General features: G+C 40.0%; 1 protein-coding gene across 1 annotated transcript in view; it reads left to right on the top strand.

The window, feature by feature from the left end:
* Positions 1-1,524: 1,524 nt before the first annotated feature.
* LOC137624585 (genetic suppressor element 1-like) overlaps positions 1,525-21,781 on the top strand; it is a 44,519-nt gene continuing 24,262 nt past the window's right edge. The window contains exons 1-7 of the mRNA XM_068355526.1: positions 1,525-1,889; positions 2,289-2,646; positions 5,818-6,009; positions 6,686-6,969; positions 9,949-10,104; positions 18,591-19,618; positions 19,796-20,099. Coding sequence (XP_068211627.1) covers positions 1,565-1,889; positions 2,289-2,646; positions 5,818-6,009; positions 6,686-6,969; positions 9,949-10,104; positions 18,591-19,618; positions 19,796-20,099 — 2,647 coding nt within the window. The 5' untranslated portion in view covers positions 1,525-1,564. The remainder of the gene's footprint in view (positions 1,890-2,288; positions 2,647-5,817; positions 6,010-6,685; positions 6,970-9,948; positions 10,105-18,590; positions 19,619-19,795; positions 20,100-21,781) is intronic.

The raw sequence follows: 21,781 nt of genomic DNA, 5'->3' as shown, positions 1-21,781 counted from the left end.
TATATATATATATATATATATGTGTGTGTATATATATATATATATATATATAGCCGTCATTCTTGACGGATCGCATATGCTAGTTATAGTAGATTCTGTAACGCAGAAAACAGGGCTAAAGTAGCTTAATAATTTCCAATCGAATAAAAAGACATGCAATGAAATTACTAATGACGCCTTTAAAGGAAAATTAACTGGCCGTACATAAGAAAAACTAAAAGACGGTGAAATTTATCAAAGTTATTTGGTTCTTTTGTCTTGACTGGCTGATAAAATATGGTAGAGAAATTTTCGTAGGTTCAATATTCACTTTTTTTTACCTAAGTGCGTTCGAATCCCACTAAATCAACAAAAACTTGTTCAATACACATTTCCAAGCCAAAGTGCGTTTGAAACACTAAATCCACTAAAAAATGGAAAGGTTTTGCCTAAATTAAACATGATATTGCCATAATTATAAGTAATAATATATAATTCCTAAATCAACAAAACTTCAGTAAACATTTCGCAGTCTAAGTGCGTTCGAATCACACTAAATCCACTAAATAATGGAAAGGTTTGCCTAAATTAAACATGATATTGCCATTATTATAAGAAAAAAATATATGATTCAGTACAAAATAATTAAAAAACACATTTCATGCATGACAAACTTTCAGCGTTTCAGTATACTGTATTATCTTGCATACTTTTAAAGGCAGTAAAAGTCTCTATCTGTGCGACAAAATCACTTTACTGCAAGTAAAGTATTCCAAGTAATCCTGTTTGAGTAGTATGGACAAAAAACGAAACAAACAACATACTGTGACTCCTTGGCAAGTGTTTTGGAAGGGGTAGGGAGGCGGGGGGGTGGGGGGTGGGGGGGGGGTTAGATAGCATGCTGTTGCGGCGGTTTGTCAGCAGTAATAAACATGGTTTAAACAACCGTCTCGCACCTCACGCACATATTCAGTGCTCTCTCTCTCTCTCTCTCTCTCTCTCTCTCTCTCTATGTTATTCGTTTCATAGCATAATTCCAAATTCTTTTACGTGTACTCTCCTATTTATTGAACGTAGTAATTTTCTCTCTCTCTCTCTCTCTCTCTCTCTCTCTCTCTCTCTCCTCCTCCTCCTTCTTCTTCTTCTTCGTCTGAATGTAAATATTTTATAAATCATGTAATTTTTGTAATGACTTCAGATCTATTTATATTATCATTAATTTCGACCTTTCCTCCTCCTCCTCCTCCTCCTCCTCCTCCTTCTTCTTCTTCTTCTTCTTCTTCTTCTTCTAATGTAAATATTTTATAAATCATGTAGTTTTTTTTTAATAACTTCAGATCTATTTATATTATCATTAATTTCGACCTTTCCTCCTCCTCCTCCTCCTCCTCCTTCTTCTTCTTCTTCTTCTTCTTCTTCTTCTTCTTCTTCTCCTTAATGTAAATATTTAATAAATCATGTGATTTTATTATTGTTCTTTAACGACCTATTGTTATTATCAATTTTGACCTTTGCCTTCCATCAATTACTCTTGATTTGACCTTCTGTTTTACCTTTTTCAGGCGTGAGCGGGAAGCCCCCAAGTATGCCACCTCACCTCTTGCCGCCAGGCTCAGCTGCGGCTGCTGCAGCAGCGGCGGCAGCAGCTGCAGCGGCCGCTGCCGCCGAAAGCAGTGCGACCAGCGTGAGCAGCAGCAGCAGCTTAAGTAATAGCATCAGCATGAGCAGCGGTGGGGGTGTGGTGCTCAGCAATAAAGGAGTCAGAACGACAGCCACAGTCCCTCCTCTTGGGCTGGCCACGCCCCTGGCTCCCCTCACCACCACGGCAGGAGCCAGGCCTCCTTCCCCTACTTCGTCGTCGTTCGCCGCTGCCCTTCGATCTCTGGCCAAACAAGCAACAGCTCCTACAGGTAAATAATATCGCCCAAGGGAGGAAGAAGAAAAAGAACCTGACCCTTGTTGCATTTTCCAACCTGATTTAAATTTGGGGATTAATAAAACCAATTTATGATTAAATGTTACATCGTTCAAAATTTATCTGGGTAAAATTAATACATGGTGCAAATAATGGGGGTGTAGTTAAGGACTGTGGCTCCTCACTATCCAGACTTTTACGCGTCTCCTAACTATATAAAACTCATTTAAAATACTTGGTCTGATTCATGATTATTATAGATTTTACCATTCAATGACAAATTAAGGGTTGCATATTTGAGGTAGTATACAAATTTGTTGTATATCTAAAGTTGTTTTTACTCATGACAAACCTCTTATTTCAGACATGCATATTTATTTCTATATTATTTCAGGATCTGAAAAAGAATCCACCATCGGTGTGGATTCTCAGCGGATGTCTCCCAAAGTGTCTGTTCTGGCCCCAAGCTCTACTTCAAGCACGCTGAGCCTCAGCGGGGGCTCAGCCCCCCCTGTGGTAACGATCGCTCCAACTCATACCCACATTATCACCACAGAGGGTGAAAGAAGTACATCCGTCAGCGAAGAGTTAGCTCGTGGCTTTCAGCCGTACCGAGCTCCTGACGTTCAACAAACTCCTCCTTCGGCAGCCCAAGGGGCAACCTTGAGACCCCAGATGCCGCTGGATCTGCCCCACACATACCCTGCTTATCATCCTTCTCTCTACCCACATCATTTAGCCCATCAGTACAGGTATGACACGACATCAATGGCTGTTGTTGATACTTTTGCTTATTCAAATCTATCTTTTTCTAGGTCAGTTATGCCTCGATGTTTATGAATTTTAAGTAATAACATTTAAATTTTTTGTTTCTTTCACAATTAGGAATTCTTGTTAATGTGGTATGTAACTAGGATTGGTGAGAAAAGTTCCACTTTTCAAGTACAACAGTATATATATTCTTATTATTCCACATTAAGAGATGATAAGATTCAAGTTTTAGACATTAGTAACTTTTTTCTCTTCAATAACATTTTTGCAGAAGATACGGTAAAATTATAGACAAAAAAAAAAAATTTTCCTACAGCAAATAATGTGCTTTCAACGAATTTGACCTTTAAGACTTTCTTCCGTTTAAACCCCCCCCCCCCCCCCCCCCCCCCCCCCGCCCCTTCCCGACGGACACAGATGGGAACCTTGGACTTTGGGTGAGCGAAAACAGGAAAAAACAGGATTATTTAACACTTTTGTGATTTGTAAAAGGCCACAGAACCTAACACAAAGCTAACCTAACCTAGTAGTTCCAGGTCATAGCCCTAGCAGGGGGCAAGCCCCTAGGAACCCCCCTTCCCAGGTCACAGAACTAGTTGGGGAGCAAGCTCAGAAGAACCCCCTTCCCAGGTCATAGACCTAGCTGGGAGGAAAGCCCCCAACCCCCTTGCCAGGTCATAAACCTAATCAGGTCACAGACCTAGGTGGGGCAAGCCCCCCAGATCCCCTACTCAGGTCACAAACTGTAAAAGTAAATCATAAATAATCTACTACCTTATGATTGACACCTACATGTCTTTTTGCCTTAGCAATCTCTACATTAGAGTTGTTGTAGAAAATGTGCTGGTCTTCCCTAAAATCTAACTCAAAATCACACTTGGGACACTTTAATCTTTGAGGGATAACACAGTGAGCTTTTAGAAAATTGTTCACTAAACTAGGTGTACCGTAATACTCTGTGAAACTTGGCTATAGGATCCATATAGCCATAATGGCAGCCATTACACTTTGTTACGTTAGGCTCCATAATACACAACCAACAGGTAACACAACTACAAAGGAATTGAGGAGTCGTCGTAAGATAACGGGGCGTGTATCACAGAACTTCCTCTGTCACATTCAAGTATACAAACATGCCCAAATATGGTAAACTTCGTCATATGGTAGGGAGGAGGAGAGGAGGTACGTACAAACAAATGGAGTGATTCCATTGGTAGAAAGTAGAAAAAAATTGGTAGGAATGCTATTTCGCAGGAAATAAAAGTTGTTATTGTGCAATAAGATATGTACAAACATATTAACAGGAGGAGATAGGTGTGGTTTGTAAAATGTAAACAAAAGAGTGAAGTAGATATTTTAGGGAATAGGATACCCATATTTTATGTGATTTTTCATGGATTTATTATGTGTCCCAGAGAATAATATATAGGGAAGAAAAGGTTAATTTTACCATTATTTATTGATTCGCCAGTATATTTTCCTCAACCAAAACCCCTGGTTCCCACTGAGTGACCCTATTACCGTAGGATTTATTAGGGTATATCTTGTTAACTATTTATTTGCGACGGAAATAAAGGTAATATTCAAAGAAGTCAGAAGTTTTTCTGTTTAATACCACATTCCTTCATTGGTTAAGCTTTTCCTGTGTTTTACTATAACAATACTGCAGTTAGAAATTCTTTAAGCCTTATTAGAAGTGCAAAACTCTGATTCATCAACGGGACAATTTCAGTGAAGAAAAACCTTCTTTGCATTTGTCTGTGGGCTTATTCGTACATTAGTCAATAGCGGATTAATTCTTTTGGCATTTTCTTAGGTTTTGTATTTACTGTACTGTGCAGTGCTACAGTATAAATTTTCATCAAAACCCTTCACTTTTACTTCCTGTCTTTATTCTTTTCAAGTTTAAGACTTTCCGTTCTCATAACTTCTAATTTACCCATTAATATACCTAGCCAGCACTTTTTTTTCATATCTTTTAAGTCTTGGGATTCATTTTTATTATTATTATTATTATTATTATTTTTATTACTAGCCAAGCTATAACCCTAGTTGGAAAAGCAAGATGCTATAAGCCCAAGGGCTCCAATAGGGAAAAATAGCCCAGTGAGGAAAGGAAATAAGGAAATAAATAAATGATGGGAACAAACTAACAATAAATCATTCTAAAAACAGTAACAGCGTCAAAATAGATATGTCATATACTGTACTTTATAAACTATTAACGTCAAAAACAGATATGTCATATATAAACATAAAAAGACTCGTGTCAGCCTGGTCAACATAAAAATATGTGCTCCAACTTTGAACTTTTTTAAGTTCTACTGATTCAGCTACCCGATTAGGAGTTTGAAACACAAAATTGATTACTCTTATCAATCATGCAAATCCTATAAAATTCATACGAGTAAATTGTTTATCCATTGCAAATCATTAGAAATTTCATTATTGCAAATGTTTATCCCTGAAGGGAAACAGATATGTGCCTTATGTTGAATGCTTGCTTCTTTTTCCTTTATGACGGGAGCTTTTTTTTTCACATTAATATTTTTTGTGTGATATGTATGTTACTAGTCATAGGTCCTTAGTTATTTCTGCGCTTTATTTTTATAAATTCAAGAATTAACTTATTTGTACTTCAGCTGGTCTTGTTAGATATTGAAAGGTAATTGGGAAATATGGCAATGTTTATTTTGTATACAGTACAGTACCTTAGGATTCATACAGAACATAACTTCCTATAGTCAATTTCTTTTAGCGATGCAGAGGTGCCCTTTTAGCTTGGAAAAGTTTCCTGATCGCTGATTGGTTGGACGAGATAATTCTAACCAATCAGCGATCAGGAAACTTTTCCGAGCTAAAAGGGCACCGCTACGAGTCGGTGCAAATCTGCATCGCTAAAAGAAATTGTCTATAGTTGGGACAGGGATTAGGGGTAGAAGTCTTATTGCAAAAATAATATATGAAAACTTGATGGTCAATATTTACATGCATTGTGAGTAATAAATGCACTATTACTAGACATCATTTGGGAATCCAAGATCCCTCACTATAATAATCTTTTCCATATTGTCTCGCCTGAATTTATCACTAGTATTGTCGTTACTGGTATTACCGCTTCTATGTAATAATGCACATTTATCTTCGTACAGGTTGGAGGAGCAGCTTTACTTAGAGCGCTACGGGTTACTTCGACCACCACTCAGTCCGTATAGTGTTGGTGGTTTGTCAGGGCTGTATCCTGGAACAGCTGGGTCTCCGTACCTGTCAGCAAGGTTCCCTCCCGATTTGCTGCCAACATCGCTGGCAGCCTTGCACCCTTCGTCAGCACTTTTACATGAAAGGTCAGAAGAAATTATAAGAATCTTGCTAATTCTTGATATGCTTTGTCTTAGGAAATTGCTACTACAGTGTTTTGGTATAGAATTGACTTTTTTGGACTGAACAATTAATTATCATTAATGTAATTGGGTCTCTCTTAAGTTTGTTCATCATTACTATTGTAGTAATTGTTACTAGTAAAGTTGCTAACATTCTTGTTGTTGTTACTGGTCAAGTTGCTGGTAATCTTGTTGCTCTTGGTAAAGTTGCTGATACAGTATTCTTGTTGTTGTTGCTGGTAAAGTTTTTGATAGAATTTTTGTTGTTCCTGGTAAAGTTTCAGATATTCTTGCTGTTACAGGTAAAGTTGCTGTTGTTGTTACTGGTAAATTTGCTAATATTCTGGTTTGTTGTTACTACAGTGTATTGATCACAATATTTTTAAATCTTCAGTGCCACTAGTTAATTATGAGCACTGACAAAATTATTTACTAACCACCATAATTAACTCAAGTTATTGCCATAGTAAATTTTTTTGTGACTAGGAAAATAATTATTTGGTAGTTCATTCTTCAAATATTTTGTGGTTATTCACTGATTAATTTTTTCAGGCATAATTTGGACATTAGAATTCACATGAGAAAAATTAATTTCATAAAGAAAAATATTTAAATCTAACTGAGACTTGATATTTTGCAGATTAAAACTAGAAGAAGACATGCGGCAAAGGGAATACGAGCTAGAACTCAGAAGGGAGAGAGAACTAGAGAGAGAAAGAGAACGAGAACGAGAGAGGGAAAGAGACCGAGAAAGGGAAAGAGAAAAAGAACGGGAACGTGAACGAGAAAAGGAGAGAGAGCGAGAGAGGGAACGTGATAAAGAAAAGGAACGAGAAAGAGAAAGAGAGAGGGAAAGGGCTAGGGAAAAGGAAAGAGAACGGCAACGACAACGCGATCACCATGAAGCTGAAAGAAATAAAGAAGGTAATACTGAATGCTGTGAATTATTATTTGTTGTTATTTCACATACGTATTTAAAGGATTTTGGTAATATACAAAACAGTAATGAAAACAATAGAATGCTGTGTTTTGTTATCATTTCAATGGCTGTTACAGTATACATATACATACATACATATACCAAGGCACTTCCCCCAATTTTGGGGGGTAGACGACATCAACAAATGAAACAAAACAAAAAAGGGGACCTCTACTCTCTACGTTCCTCCAGCCTAACAAGGGACTCAGCCGAGTTCAGCTGGTACTGCTAGGGTGCCATATACTGTATCCAAATCATTAGGTAGAACTTGGCATTCCAAACATTCTCACTGAAAGTCTAGTAGAAAATGTTTGTTTTTTCATGGTAATTGCATTTAAGAAATTGCAGTACTGTATTTTACTTATGGTACTTATGAGGAGTGATTTTATCAAATGGAGAATATCTCAAAACTTTACTCGATATTTTAGATGATGCATCAGGCATAAAAGAGAATAATCTACCATGATTTTGCTTTTGTTATTATTAGAATAGTCAAAGGCTTTGCATTTAAGAAATTGCAGTACTGTATTTTACAGTACTTATGGGGAGTGATTTTATCAAATGGAGAATATCTCAAAACTTTACTCGATATTCTAGATGATGCATCAGGGATAAAACAAAATAATCTACCATGATTTTGCTTTTGTTATTATTAGAAGAGTAGTTAAAGGCTTATGATGTAAGAGCAAAGTCATTTGAAGACTTTAGAAAGGCTTATAGTGGGTAAACAAAATTTATACTGTAAGATGATTGATTGAACCTACAGTATATGTTTTTTGTTCTAAAATTTTCACCAATGAGGAAAGAAATATTTTATACTTCTGTAGCATAACAAAATGTGCCCCCATGAAGGTTATATCTAAATACTGTACTGTATTAATTGAGGTGTGATTTTCATTTTGAAAAAAAAAAAAATTAATGCAAGAGCTGATGGGACTGGCAACCCATTGCTGGACTGTATTTAATCCCCCCCCCCAAAAAAAAAAAAAAAAAAAAAACAATGGAAAATGTTTATCAGGTAAAATACAATAATTAAAATACTCTTAAATTCTAGTTATGTATACAACTGCAAACTGGGTGATTTATGGCAAATCCTGTTGTTGTTGTTGTTATAAGGCTGATTTAGAAGGAAAGGTTCCCTCTCCTTCAGTTGGGTGGAATTCTGACCTTAGTAATACATAGAGCTAATAAACAGCATGAGAACATAATGGTAGAGAGAAGGATTGAGAAATGAGGTCAAAGCAGGGCCGTTGATTATGCTAAATGTCGTCGGGGTTTGAATCTTACCAAGAAGGGCGACTGAGGAACCTAAGCATAGAATCAATATTTAAAACGGGGATAGATAAGGCTAATGTAGTATTGGTAAGTGGTATGAGGGAAAGATAATAGCCCTGAAACACAGCACCAAATTTTTATGAGCATTTTGAAATATGAATTCACTTGAAAATAAGTTTGAAATAACATTAACCCTTTTACCCCCAAAGGACGTACTGGTACGTTTCACAAAACCCATCCCTTTACCCCCATGGACGTACCGGTACATCCTTGCAAAAAAATGCTATAAATTTTTTTTTTCATATTTTTGTTAATTTTTTGAGAAAACTCAGGCATTTTCCAAGAGAATGAGACCAACCTGACCTCTCTATGACAAAAATTAAGGCTGTTAGAGCAATTTAAAAAAATATGTACTGCAAAATGTGCTGAGAAAAAAATAACCCCCTGGGGGTTAAGGGTTGGAAATTTCCAAAGAGCCTGGGGGTAAAAGGGTTAACACCCAAAGTGTAAATAGTGATTAAAATTAGGATGAGTAAACTGAATTATTATTAGTTGATTGCCTTTCACCAAGTTGGGTGCAACTTAAATCTGTAAAGGATTCGATGCCAGTTTAACTCTGTCATCTTTTTTTCCCTTCATTGGCTGGTATTTTTTATCCAAAAATGGGTAATAATAAATTTTATAAATTGCAGAACTTAATCTAAAAGGGCTCATTACTAAATGATATTTTTAGTCAAACAAACGTAATTTGCATGAAGTTAGATCTTTATCCACAGAATTTGTGTACAATATTGTCAAATTCATGTTCAGTATCCTTTACTAGCCAAATGATAAATTCCTAATTGTTCTTAATTTGCCTTAATTGAGTGTTATTCTATTATTTCTTTTTTAATATGTCCACAGGGAGTAGATATGCAAAATAAAAGGAGTTTTTTTTTTGTATCTTGTGGAAGGCAGTTGATCATTATTTTATCCATAATTAGAAAATTTTATTGCTAATACGGATGCCCATTTTAATGATGGGATTATGTCTCCCATTCCAATATGCTTTAAATGAAAGGTCTACTCAAATTGTGTAATAGGTGTAAAATAATGAAGCAGCAAGTAGTGTCAGTGGTTTGTTCCTTAACATGTTGTTGAGATTCATTAACCCTTTTACCCCCAGGCTATTTGGAAATTTCCAACCCTTAACCCCCAGGGGGTTATTTTTTTCCCAGCACATTTTGCAGTATATTTTTTTTTAAATTGCTCTAACAGCCTTAATTTTTGTCATAGAGAGGTCAGGTTGGTCTCATTTTCTTGGAAAATGCCTGAATTTTCTCAAAAAAATTATCAAAAATATGAAAAAAAAAAATTTTATAGCATTTTTTTGCGAGGACGTACCGGTACGTCCATGGGTGTAAAGGGATGGCTTTTGTGAAACGTACCAGTACGTCCTTTGGGGGTAAAAGGGTTAACTAGTATTTTAAGAAAGCTTAATTTACAACTTGTTTTCTTAGGAGATAACCTGCTGCTACACATTTTTTAAACATTTTACATCTCTACTCCATGTAAAATATACCATCTAGCAATTTATAATTTACTTCCCTTTATATCTCTATTCCACGTGAAAGATATAAACTAGCCATTTATGATTTATTTTCCTTTAGCCGAACGTAATCAACACCAAGACAGAAGCAGAGATCGGAGTCCTATCACACACAATGTTGTGCATGGCTGTATACCAGCTATTCCAGTTTCTAGTCTCAGCACAAGCAGTGTTACCGTTACAAGCAGTGCACATAGTCGTAAAAATCAACCTATTGGTAAGTTCAAAATCATGCTTTTTTGTATTGTGAGCATAACTGCAGTTTACTATTCAAATTTGAACTGCTTAGCAGGTACTGTACTTGATTGCAGTATCACATGCTTTAGTTAATTTCTCATACCAAAGCTAATGAGTTTGAATACATGTAAAGTTGGTTCTTGCATTTTTCTGTATGTTAATATTTCTTTTACATTATTGTAGTTCCATTTGTTGAACTTCATCTTATTACACAGTTTCTTATTTTTCAATATTAAACTTAGCCGGTGATTATATAAGCTGCAGCTCTGCTGCCCGACAGAAAAACTCTACGTTCAAAATACGCCAGCGATCGCTATGCAGGTAGGGGGTGTACATCAACAGCGCCATCTGTCGAGCAGGTACTCAAGTACTCCATGTAAACACAGAACCAATTTTCTCTCTGTCGTGCCACCGGCAAGACCTACTAAATTCGCTGTTGCTTACTGGATTGGTTTTCACAGATTTTGGTGAAGTACACATTTCTAGTTATTAGCTTTCGCTTTGCAGAGGTTATCTTCAATACATCCTTGCTTTCTTTTATTGATTTTGGATTATTTGTTGACGACTTTGGATAGATTTTGAATTCCCCTTTGACTAATTCAAGATGGCTGACCCTTCTCAAGTCCCTAAATACAGAAAGTGTAGTGCTAGGGACTGTTCAAGGCGTCTTCCGAAGGCCTCTATCGATCCGCACACCGTTTGTTCCAATTGTCGGGATAAAGCCTGTCAATTGGAAGATCGATGTGAGGAATGCGTTGGGCTTTCGGAATTCGATTTTCTCGAATTCCTGAAATATTCACGTAGGCTAGAGAGAGATAGAGTCAGGAGAAGTTCATCTCGCTCCGTTGATATTTCCTCTCCTCATGCCCCACAACCTTTTCCTTCCCCTGTAGTAGTTGCTCCTGATCCCCCTTCTAGCACTCAACAACCTTCGATGGCAGATATGATGCGTGCCATCCAGGCTCTGGGTGAGAGAGTCGAGTCATTGGCGAGTGACCGTAACCAACTCATGGCAGACGTCAAGGAGTTGAAGGGTAAGAGTGCAGTGGGTAGTGACAAAGTGAGTGGCAGTGTTGTGGAAAGTGTTGTGGATAGTGTTGCGCTTGAGGGTTCGTCTGTTCGTGCCTGTCGTCCTCCTAGTCCGGGACCTCTTGCAAGCTCCCAAGCCCAGGGGAGAAGCAATGTCGTACGACCAAAGGGTTCGAGAGGCTTTAATCAGCGAACAGACGTTCCCTCCGTGGTTTCGGACGTATCTATCCAAGATCGTCCCACCCACAAGAAGACGAGAGAGCCCATTTATTCCTCGTCTGCGGAAGATGTTTCTCGGAAGAAACAATGGACCAAGGTCTCACGGCCTCTTAAACGCAAGTCGGTCCCTTCCGCGCAAGTCCAACGGCCCAGTTGTAGCCACTGGGTCAGTTCGGACTCGCTGCAGTCTTCCGATGACTGCACACCTCCTAAGAGAGGCAAAGCGGTACCGCATCAGGCAGTAACACCGTCTGTTGCCGCACCTGCTACTGTAGACCCTAGTGGTCTTTGCTGCAGACCATGCAGACTCAGTTGACGTCTTTAATGCAGGACTTTCGTGCGGAGAAGGTTGACGCTGCACCAACCGCTAGCCTACAACCACCTACGGTTGTGCGTCCAGTGGACGCTGAGGCTACCTTCTCCCGCACTCCAGCTGTGAGAGTCCCGCCACCCATGCGCTGCTAGCCGCATGTTGACGTTCAGCGACGCACGGAACCCTCCGTTGACGTTCGCGAGTTACAACAACAACCTAAGTTGTTTTGTTTTGACGCTGTGCGTCAACTTCCGCAACCCAGTGTGGTTACCACTACTCGCCCACAGCAGACTAGACAGTCAGGAGTAGACGCTTTGCGCCCCCGCGCTGCTATGGTAGTTGCCAGCTCACAGACTGGGCAACAGTTCCATGACGTTGCGTCCGGTGCAGTCACGTATGCACCCGTGCTGCCGGACTCAGCTGACCAGCCAACTCTTACTCCTTTGCCGCTTCCTCCTCAGTATTCAGATGATGGACTCTCTGATGATGACGACGCTGCACACATTGACGACCCGCATACGGACTTCGACGAACCCAAGACCACGCCTCCCTCCTTGGACTTTAGAAAAGTTCTTGCACTGTTCAGGGAGATGTATCCTGATCAGTTTGTTTCTGCGGCCCCACGCTCACCTCCATCTGAGTTCGCTTTAGGCACGCAGTCATCCGCGCCTGCCTTTACGAAGCTCGTCCTCGCCCGCTCGTCTAAGAGAGCTTTAAGAGTGTTGGGAGAATGGTTGCAGTCCAAAAAGCACCTTGGGAAGACAGCATTCACGTTTCCCCCTGCGAAACTCTCTTCCAGATCGAGCGTCTGGTATGCCACGGGAGAAGTTCTCGGCTTGGGAGTTCCTGCCTCTGCCCAGGGCGACTTCTCAAGCCTAGTAGACTCTCCCCGCAGGCTAGCCATGAGACGCTCCAAGATTTGTTGGACTCCTTCAGACTTAGACCATCTGATGAAAGGAGTGTTCAGAGCCTTCGTGGTTTTTAACTTTTTGGGCTGGTGTTTGGGAGCGTTGAGCAGGAAGATCTCTCCTTCTGACAAGGATACTTCCATGCTCATTATGTCCTGCATGGACAAGGCCATACGGGACGGTTCCAGTGAGCTTGCGGCTTCGTTCGTTTCCGGGGTCCTCAAGAAACGGGAAAACCTTTGCTCCTTCTTGTCAGCCGGAGTAACACAGTGTCAGAGATCGGAACTTATGTTTGCTCCTCTCTCAAAGTGCCTTTTCCCAGAAGAGTTGATAAAGGAGATTGCTGCCTCCTTGATTCAAAAAGACACGCATGACCTGGTTGCGTCATCTGCTCGCAAAGCCACCCCTTTGCCTACCGTGTCTAGACCCAGGATGGACACTCCAGCGTCCAGGTTCATTCCGCCCTTTCGTGGCAGAGCCTCCAGCAGAGGAGGTGCTCGTGCTGAAGGGAGACGCGGGATTAAGAAGAAAGGTACCAAGTCCTTTAAGGGCAGAGTCTGACTGCCACATTCTTCAGACAGCAGTGGGAGCCAGACTCAAGAACTTCTGGCAGTCTTGGGAGAAAAGGGGCGCAGATGCACAATCTGTGAAGTTGCTCAGAGAAGGGTACAAGATCCCGTTTATACGCAAACCCCCTCTAGCAACGTCGCCCATCGACCTCTCTCCCAGGTACAGAGAGGAGGACAAGAGACTAGCTTTGAAGCAAGAGGTGTCCCTCTTACTAGAAAAGGGAGCGGTAGTCAAAGTCCGGGACCATCAATCCCCGGGCTTCTACAACCGTCTCTTCTTAGTGGTAAAGAAGACAGGAGGGTGGAGGCCGGTGCTAGACGTCAGTGCTCTGAATGTCTTTGTCACAAAGCAGACGTTCGCCATGGAGACGACAAAGTCTGTTCTAGCAGCGGTCAGGAAGGAAGACTGGATGGTCTCTTTAGACCTAAGGGACGCTTACTTTCACGTCCCCATCCACCCAGATTCCCAACCTTATCTAAGGTTCGTTTACGGGAAGGTTGTCTACCAATTTCAAGCCCTGTGCTTTGGCCTAAGCACGGCTCCTCTTGTCTTTACGAAACTGATGAGGAATATTGCCAAATTCCTGCATTTAGCGGACATCAGAGCCTCCCTCTATTTGGACGACTGGCTTCTAAGAGCTGCTTCAAGTCGTCGCTGTCTGGAGAATCTAAAGTGGACTCTAGATCTGACCAAGGAATTGGGTCTCCTGGTCAATATGGAAAAGTCCCAACTGGTCCCATCCCAAACTATAGTGTACTTAGGGATGGAGATTCACAGTCAAGCTTTTCGGGCTTTTCCGTCGGCCCCCAGAACAAGTCAAGCCCAAGGATGCATCCAGAACATGCTAAAGAAGGACCGATGTTCAGTCAGACAGTGGATGAGTCTGATAGGGACGCTTTCATCCCTGGAACAGTTCATCGCGTTAGGGAGACTGCACCTCCGTCCCCTTCAATTTCACTTAGCTGTGCACTGGAAAAAGGACAAGACGCTAGAAGCGGTCTCGATCCCCATTTCCGAGAAGATGAAGTCATCACTGACTTGGTGGAAGGACAACATCCACCTCAGAGAGGGTCTGCCCCTGGCTGTTCAGACCCCCAACCACGTTCTCTTCTCGGACGCATCGGACACGGGCTGGGGTGCGACATTAGACGGTCGGGAATGCTCGGGATCTTGGAACTCGAATCAAAGAACGTTACATATCAACTGCAAGGAGCTACTGGCAGTTCATTTGGCCTTGAAAGCTTCAAGTCCCTCCTTCTAGGCAAGGTGGTGGAGGTGAACTCAGACAACACCACGGCCTTGGCGTACATCTCCAAACAAGGAGGGACCCATTCTATGACGTTGTACGAGATCGCAAGGGACCTCCTCACTTGGTCAAGAGATCTAAACCTTTCTCTAGTAACGAGGTTCATTCAAGGCAACATGAATGTCATGGCGGACTGCCTCAGTCGGAAGGGTCAAATCATCCCAACAGAATGGACCCTACACAAGGATGTGTGCAAGAGACTATGGGCCACATGGGGCCAACCTACCATAGATCTCTTTGCAACCTCGATGACCAAGAGGCTCCCAAATTATTGCTCGCCAATCCTGGACCCAGCAGCAGTTCATATAGATGCCTTTCTACTGGATTGGTCCCATCTAGACCTTTATGCATTCCCCCCGTTCAAGATTGTCAACAAGGTACTGCAGAAGTTCGCCTCTCACGAAGGGACAAGGTTGACGTTAGTTGCTCCCCTCTGGCCCGCGAGAGAATGGTTCACCGAGGTACTTCAATGGCTGGTGGACGTTCCCAGAACTCTTCCTCTAAGAGTGGACCTTCTACGTCAGCCACACGTAAAGAAGGTACACCCAAGCCTCCACGCTCTTCGTCTGACTGCCTTCAGACTATCGAAAGACTCTCGAGAGCTAGAGGCTTTTCGAAGGAGGCAGCCAGGGCGATTGCTAGAGCAAGGAGGACATCCACTCTTAGAGTCTACCAGTCGAAGTGGGAAGTCTTCCGAAGCTGGTGCAAGTCAGTATCAGTATCCTCAACCAGTACCTCTGTAACCCAAATAGCTGACTTCCTATTATACCTGAGGAAGGAAAGATCTCTTTCAGCTCCCACAATCAAAGGTTACAGAAGCATGTTGGCAACAGTCTTCCGTCACAGAGGCTTAGATCTTTCCAACAACAAAGATCTACAGGACCTCCTTAAGTCTTTTGAGACCTCGAAGGAGCGTCGTTTGGCTACACCAGGTTGGAATTTAGACGTGGTACTAAGATTCCTTATGTCAGAAAGGTTCGAGCCACTACAATCAGCCTCCTTTAAAGATCTCACTTTAAAGACTCTTTTCCTCGTCTGCTTAGCAACAGCTAAAAGAGTCGGTGAGATACACGCCTTCAGCAGGAACATCGGATTTTCATCTGAAACGGCTACATGTTCTTTACAGCTTGGTTTTCTAGCCAAAAACGAACTACCTTCTCGTCCTTGGCCGAAATCGTTCGATATTCCAAGCCTTTCTAATTTGGTTGGAAAGAACTAGAAAGAGTCTTATGCCCTGTTAGAGCTCTTAAGTTCTATTTAAGACGAACTAAACCTTTACGAGGACAGTCAGAAGCTTTATGGTGTGCTGTTAAGAAACCTTCTTTACCTATGTCAAAGAATGCAGTTTCCTATTATATCAGACTGTTGATACGAGAAGCTCATTCCCATCTGAATGAGGAAGACCATGCTTTGCTGAAGGTAAGGACACATGAAGTTAGAGCTGTCGCAACTTCAGTGGCCTTTAAACAAAATAGATCTCTGCAGAGTATAATGGACGCAACCTATTGGAGAAGCAAGTCAGTGTTCGCGTCTTTTTATATTAAAGATGTCCAGTCTCTTTACGAGAACTGCTACACCCTGGGACCATTCGTAGCAGCAAGTGCAGTAGTGGGTGAGGGCTCAACCACTACATTCCCCTAATTCCATAACCTTTTTTAATCTTTCTCTTGAAATGTTTTTTATTGTTGTTTTTGGGTTGTCCGGAAGGCTAAGAAGCCTTTCGCATCCTGGTTGATTTGGCGGGTGGTCAAATTCTTTTCTTGAGAAGCGCCTAGATTAGAGGTTTTGATGAGGTCCTTTAGTATGGGTGGCAACCCTTGATACTTCAGCTCCTAGGAATCGCTCAGCATCCTAAGAGGATCGCGAGGCTCAGTAAGGAAGACGTACTTAAAAAGGCAGAGTAATTGTTCAAGTCGACTTCCTTACCAGGTACTGTACTTATTTATTTTATGTTTGTTATTTTGAATAACTGCTAAAATGAAATACAAAATACTTAGCTCATAATAATGTAAACACGTAATGCTGGTCTCTACCCACCCCCCTGGGTGTGAATCAGCTTATATAATCACCGGCTAAGTTTAATATTGAAAAATGTTATTTTTATTAATAAAATAAATTTTTGAATATACTTACCCGGTGATTATATATTAAAGGACCCTCCCTTCCTCCCCAATAGAGACCCAGTGGACCGAGGAGAAAATTGGTTCTGTGTTTACATGGAGTACTTGAGTACCTGCTCGACAGATGGCGCTGTTGATGTACACCCCCTACCTGCATAGCGATCGCTGGCGTATTTTGAACGTAGAGTTTTTCTGTCGGGCAGCAGAGCTGCAGCTTATATAATCACCGGGTAAGTATATTCAAAAATTTATTTTATTAATAAAAATAACATATTATTGCCTTTGTGTACTGTTTATTCGAAATGGTAATTAGTTTTCCTTGTGTTCTATTTGCTTCATACATCAGTTGTACGTCATATGTTTCAGTAGTTTTTGTGTTTATCCCTTTATTATAGACGTAAGAATACTCTATTCATTTCATCTATAGTGATTTTTACATCAAGCTGCCTTTTCCTCTAAGGGTCGTGTCATTACATTCCATGTGATATATGAATTGTGGTTGGATGAAGAACAGTTAGCCATAGTAGTAGCTGATATTGTAGTAGTAGAAGACATACCAAGAGGAAGACAGATAAACATGAAGAATAAGTAGGAATTCATTTCAAGTTTAACCTCGTAAAAAAAATCTCTAATAAGCTTAAATGAATAATAATTATAATTATGAATGGGTGAAATTAATTTTCTTTATGCAAGGGAGGTAGTGTATGGGTCAAGCATTTTAATGAAACCATTGTTGTTGTCTAATACAGCCATACCTCCTTTTATATTGTCTTTTTCTTGTTTGCTTTTGTATCTTAAATGACAGGAAAAACAAAGCTATCAAAGGACTAATTGTGTTGCAACAATATTGAGTTGCCTGTAGGGGTTAATAGGGTGTCCAGATGGTATTTTGTGGGGTTGATTAAATTTTTTTTTTTTTTGCTGTGAGTGCCAGTCTTGGAACCAATTAATTACTTTAATGTAAAGAAAAACTATAAAAGAAAAACGAAAAATCAGTATGTGCTTAACAGGAACCCATAAAAGTTTATGATTGAATTAACAAAGACTCAGTGAGATGTGTGATAGAGAGTGTTCTCTTGTTCATAATGATTTTATAAGATGAAAGAGAATCCTGTGTTATAATACAGATGGGAAATGATCAACATGAAATAGAAAAGAATTTCCAACAAAGGCCTATGAAAATCTTAATGGATTTATATTGAAATTTTGAGAATGGATGATTATAGCAGCTATTAGTTGGATTGGAAAAGGAGCTGTAAATTGAGTGATGAGTGACTGGTTTATGTAGACGATGTAGTGTTATTTGATGATTTGGAAGGGGAGCTTCAGGGACTGTATTATTAATATGAGTGTTTCTAAGAGTTGAAAGTGAATGTTAACAAGTAAGCTATGATGTTAGAATGAAAATTATATTATTTGTTTAGGCATTAGAGAGTAAAAAACAGGCATCTTTCTATCATGTGTAAGAGGCAAGATGGGTGGAAAAGGTAAATAGATTTTGAAATTTGACAAAGATGTAGTAAAGATACAGTATAGGCAAAAATAGGGCTTAAATTGTGTTAAGGTGGTTTGGTCACGTAAAGAGAAAAGTTGGTTAAATGGGAATGATGCAGATGTTTTGAGAAGAAAGCGAGGGAGTTCATGAAAAGTGACTATATGAATTTAGAACTATGCTATAACAGAAAAGGCTCCAGGTGCACAAGAGTTTTGTGTATGCAGCGATGGACTCATTTTTTATTATCCCACTAATTAAATGTCTATTTGGATGATACTGGTAAGTTTTCTTTTCATGGCTCTTCCTTGTTTCAGCAGTTAAAAGATGACATTTACAATAATTTTATTTTGCTGGACCCCTCCCGCATAAGTAAAATGTATATTCACACTCACTACCCATATTTATACATGTATGTATGGTTTTACACCATGAATTTCACATAGAACTAGGATATGTTACATGCCATCATTCTAAAAGCATTGGCTAAGTTTAATCTTATCTTTCAGGAGTTGCAACCCAACAGATAGCCCAGCCGTTAGATATTCGAAATCCAGGGACTTTCCGGCCCATCAACGATGTAACATTCTTGGGGCACATTCCAGGGGCCCATGCACAAGCTCAGGTTCAGGCCCAAGCTCAGGCACAGGCTCAGGCACAGGCCCAAGCTCAGGCGCAGGCCCAAGCTCAGGCACAGGCCCAAGCTCAGGTTCAGGCTCAGCAAGCTCAAGCCCAGGTCCAAGCCCAGGCAGTTCAGGCCCAAGCCCAAGCCCAGGCCCAAGCCCAGGCCCAGGCAGCTCAGGTTCAGGCCCAGGTGGCTCAAGTTTCCAGCCAGGCGGCTCAGGCTCAAGTCAAACCTAAAATTCAGGGTCAAACTCAGACCCTTTTAAGCCATACAAGAGAAGATTCTCTCCCCAATAGATTAGACTCTTCCAAAGATATTACTCGTCCTATTGTGAAGCCTCGCACACCAGTTATCGTTAGGCCGTTTGAAACCACGCCAAGTGAACCTATTCAAGTTTCTCAAAATATTACAAAAATTAACAATGTGCCTCCAATAATTAAAAGTAGTAGTGAGAATTTAACATCTCAACAAACTAAAGTCATAGTGGGAAGTGGGGAAGTTAACAATGTCTCTGAAATTAAGAAAGAAGTAGTGAGTGAAAGTAGGGGAGTGTGGCAACCTGTCCAGATGGATAAGACTAGTAGTAGTAGTAGCAGTAGTAGTTGCAGCCCTGTTCCTGCCGTGATCACTACTAACAGTCAACCTTCACCAATTCCCAACCACATTCTACCTACACTGCCACCTGTTAAACGGATCCCAACGCCTCCACCTCCCCCTCCCCCTCCAGTGCCAGTGCCAGAACCTGTGAGTCGCTTAGATATAGAAGAGCGACGGTTGCGTGAGCTACGTGAAGCAGGCTTGGAGGTTGAGGAGGCTGAGGAGGTGTTGCAGGAAGAGGCTGTGGCACCTCCTCGAGCTTTCACACTTGTTTGCACAAAAGGTCCACCTGCTCCATTAGATGACTCTCAGGAGGTCAGTCATTTTTAAAGCTTTTGTGTTAGTTTCCGTTTTTAGTATCGTTAAGTATTCTTGCAGGTACTTGATACATTAGGTTAGCGTCCTGTCTGTTTCAACAGTAGATTTGTTAAAAGTTAGATTTCAGGTAGTTTGATACATAGTCGTTTAAATATTCATCTTGCTGCCCTACAGAAAATGTCGTTCTTGGGAATGGTAGGCCTGACTACACATGCTCATGCACAAGAAAGTGAACTTAATCAGTGCGAAAGACGGGCGCAAGTGTTAAGTCCGTTAGAGCCAACGTCCCTCCCGGCTTCACCAAAGGATGCTGAAGGTTTTTCAGAAGACCTTGTACCTTTATTGGCTCCTGGTTATAGTTTGCCTGCAGTAATGACATCCTCTGAGGAACTCTGTCTGGCTCATGAATATCCACATAAAGCTCGATTCTTACATCACTTAGGGCTGCAGCCTCAACATTCTTTACACCGACAGCAAGGTATGTTACAAATCTCAACTTATTTGAGGTCCAGATGTGAACTAACTTGTTTTGTTATTCAGTAAAATTCTCTTTTGAGAACCCTCTCTGCTTTCTGTATAGTTGAGAATCTACAGTATTATGAGTTTGAATTAAGTCTTAGGAAAATTTTATACCTTACACATAGAAAGGTTTATTTCAGCAGTATAACTGTTTTAGATTCTATGATTAAGCTTGTTGAGAGAAGTTACAGAATCCACTTTGTTTTTTATAAAGTAGAAGAAATTTTATCTTGAAGAAATTGTGAGAATAACAGAGTTAAGAGTGTAATACCTGTGGGAATATGAAGCTTTTGTGATCTAGAATTTTTTTTTTAAACACACTCACTCTTGCATGAATAAATTTATCACTCAATCCTGTTATTGGTGCCTAGAATTTAATGTATTTTTTCCATGTGGCTGAATAAATTTCCTTTGCATTGATATACGGTTTTACATAGTACAGTATATAAAAAAATTATGCATGTGTATACTGTAAAACAAGAAAGAGAAATTTACTGGATATAAAATTTCATATGGAACTAAAGTGAGTAAAAATTTATGAATGTAGAACACATCTTATGGAAATCAAAATGTTAATCATAATTGCAATTATTTGTGTTGGATGTCCTCATACACTTTTACTGATGTCTTGAAAACAGAAGCAGTATAACATGTGCCTCTTGGCTCTTCTTCTTCTTCTTCTTCTTCTTTTTTTTTTTCATAAAAAAATTAAACATAATAAGAGAGGTCTTGGAGTTCGACATTCTTTTGGTTGATGGATTTGCATGAATGTAAAATGAATAAGTTTTGTTTTTAAAACTTAAGTTTTAAGAAAACCTATCAATCATTTTAAATTCAGTTAATGGTTAAGTGGGAAGGAGTCCCAGTTTTTGAGACATCAGAAAATAATGGAGGAATATGACACTGAATGAGGATAATTATGGTTGATGGGCTAGTTACAAATTTTGTTTTTTCATAGGGTATATAAATCATTAATTGTTGTCTGTTAACACAGAAGCTCTGAGAAGCTTTTATTCAAGTTTGATAGCATTTCAACTTTATGTTTAGTGCTAATTAGATGCAATTATTTACATACATATACCAAGGCACTTCCCCCAATTTTGGGGGGTAGCCGACATCAACAAAAGAACAAAAAAAAAAAAAGGGGGACCTCTACTCTCTACGTTCCTCCAGCCTAACAAGGACTCAACCGAGTTCAGCTGGTATTGCTAGGGTGCCACAGCCCACCCTCCCACATTATCCACCACAGATGAAGCTTCATAATGCTGAATCCCCTACTGCTGCTACCTCCGCGGTCATCTAAGGCATCGGAGGCAGCAGCAGCAATTATTTACAGTAGTAGAAATTAATTCTATAAATCATTCTAGAAGAGCTAGTCTTGACAGCTCGGAATATCTTCCCTCTTGTATACATCTGGAATCAAAATATGTTTTAGGTTTACTGTACAGTACAGTATATGAAAAATTTTAACAAAGATTCTTCAAGTATCTATAAGAAAGTCAATATAATTTGTTTCATTTCTTTAACTAACTTAAATGTATTGTATGATAGTAAGAGCTCACAAGATTTATTGTATGACAGTAAGAGATCAAATGGTCCTCTTTATAGAAAAAAAAGATGAGTTATTTATATATGAGTTTA

This window comes from Palaemon carinicauda, chromosome 31, assembly GCF_036898095.1.
Source record: "Palaemon carinicauda isolate YSFRI2023 chromosome 31, ASM3689809v2, whole genome shotgun sequence".
Classification (NCBI taxonomy): Eukaryota; Metazoa; Arthropoda; class Malacostraca; order Decapoda; family Palaemonidae; genus Palaemon; species Palaemon carinicauda.
Note: the sequence above shows the minus strand (reverse complement) of the source record. Positions and strands in the feature narration are given on the sequence as shown.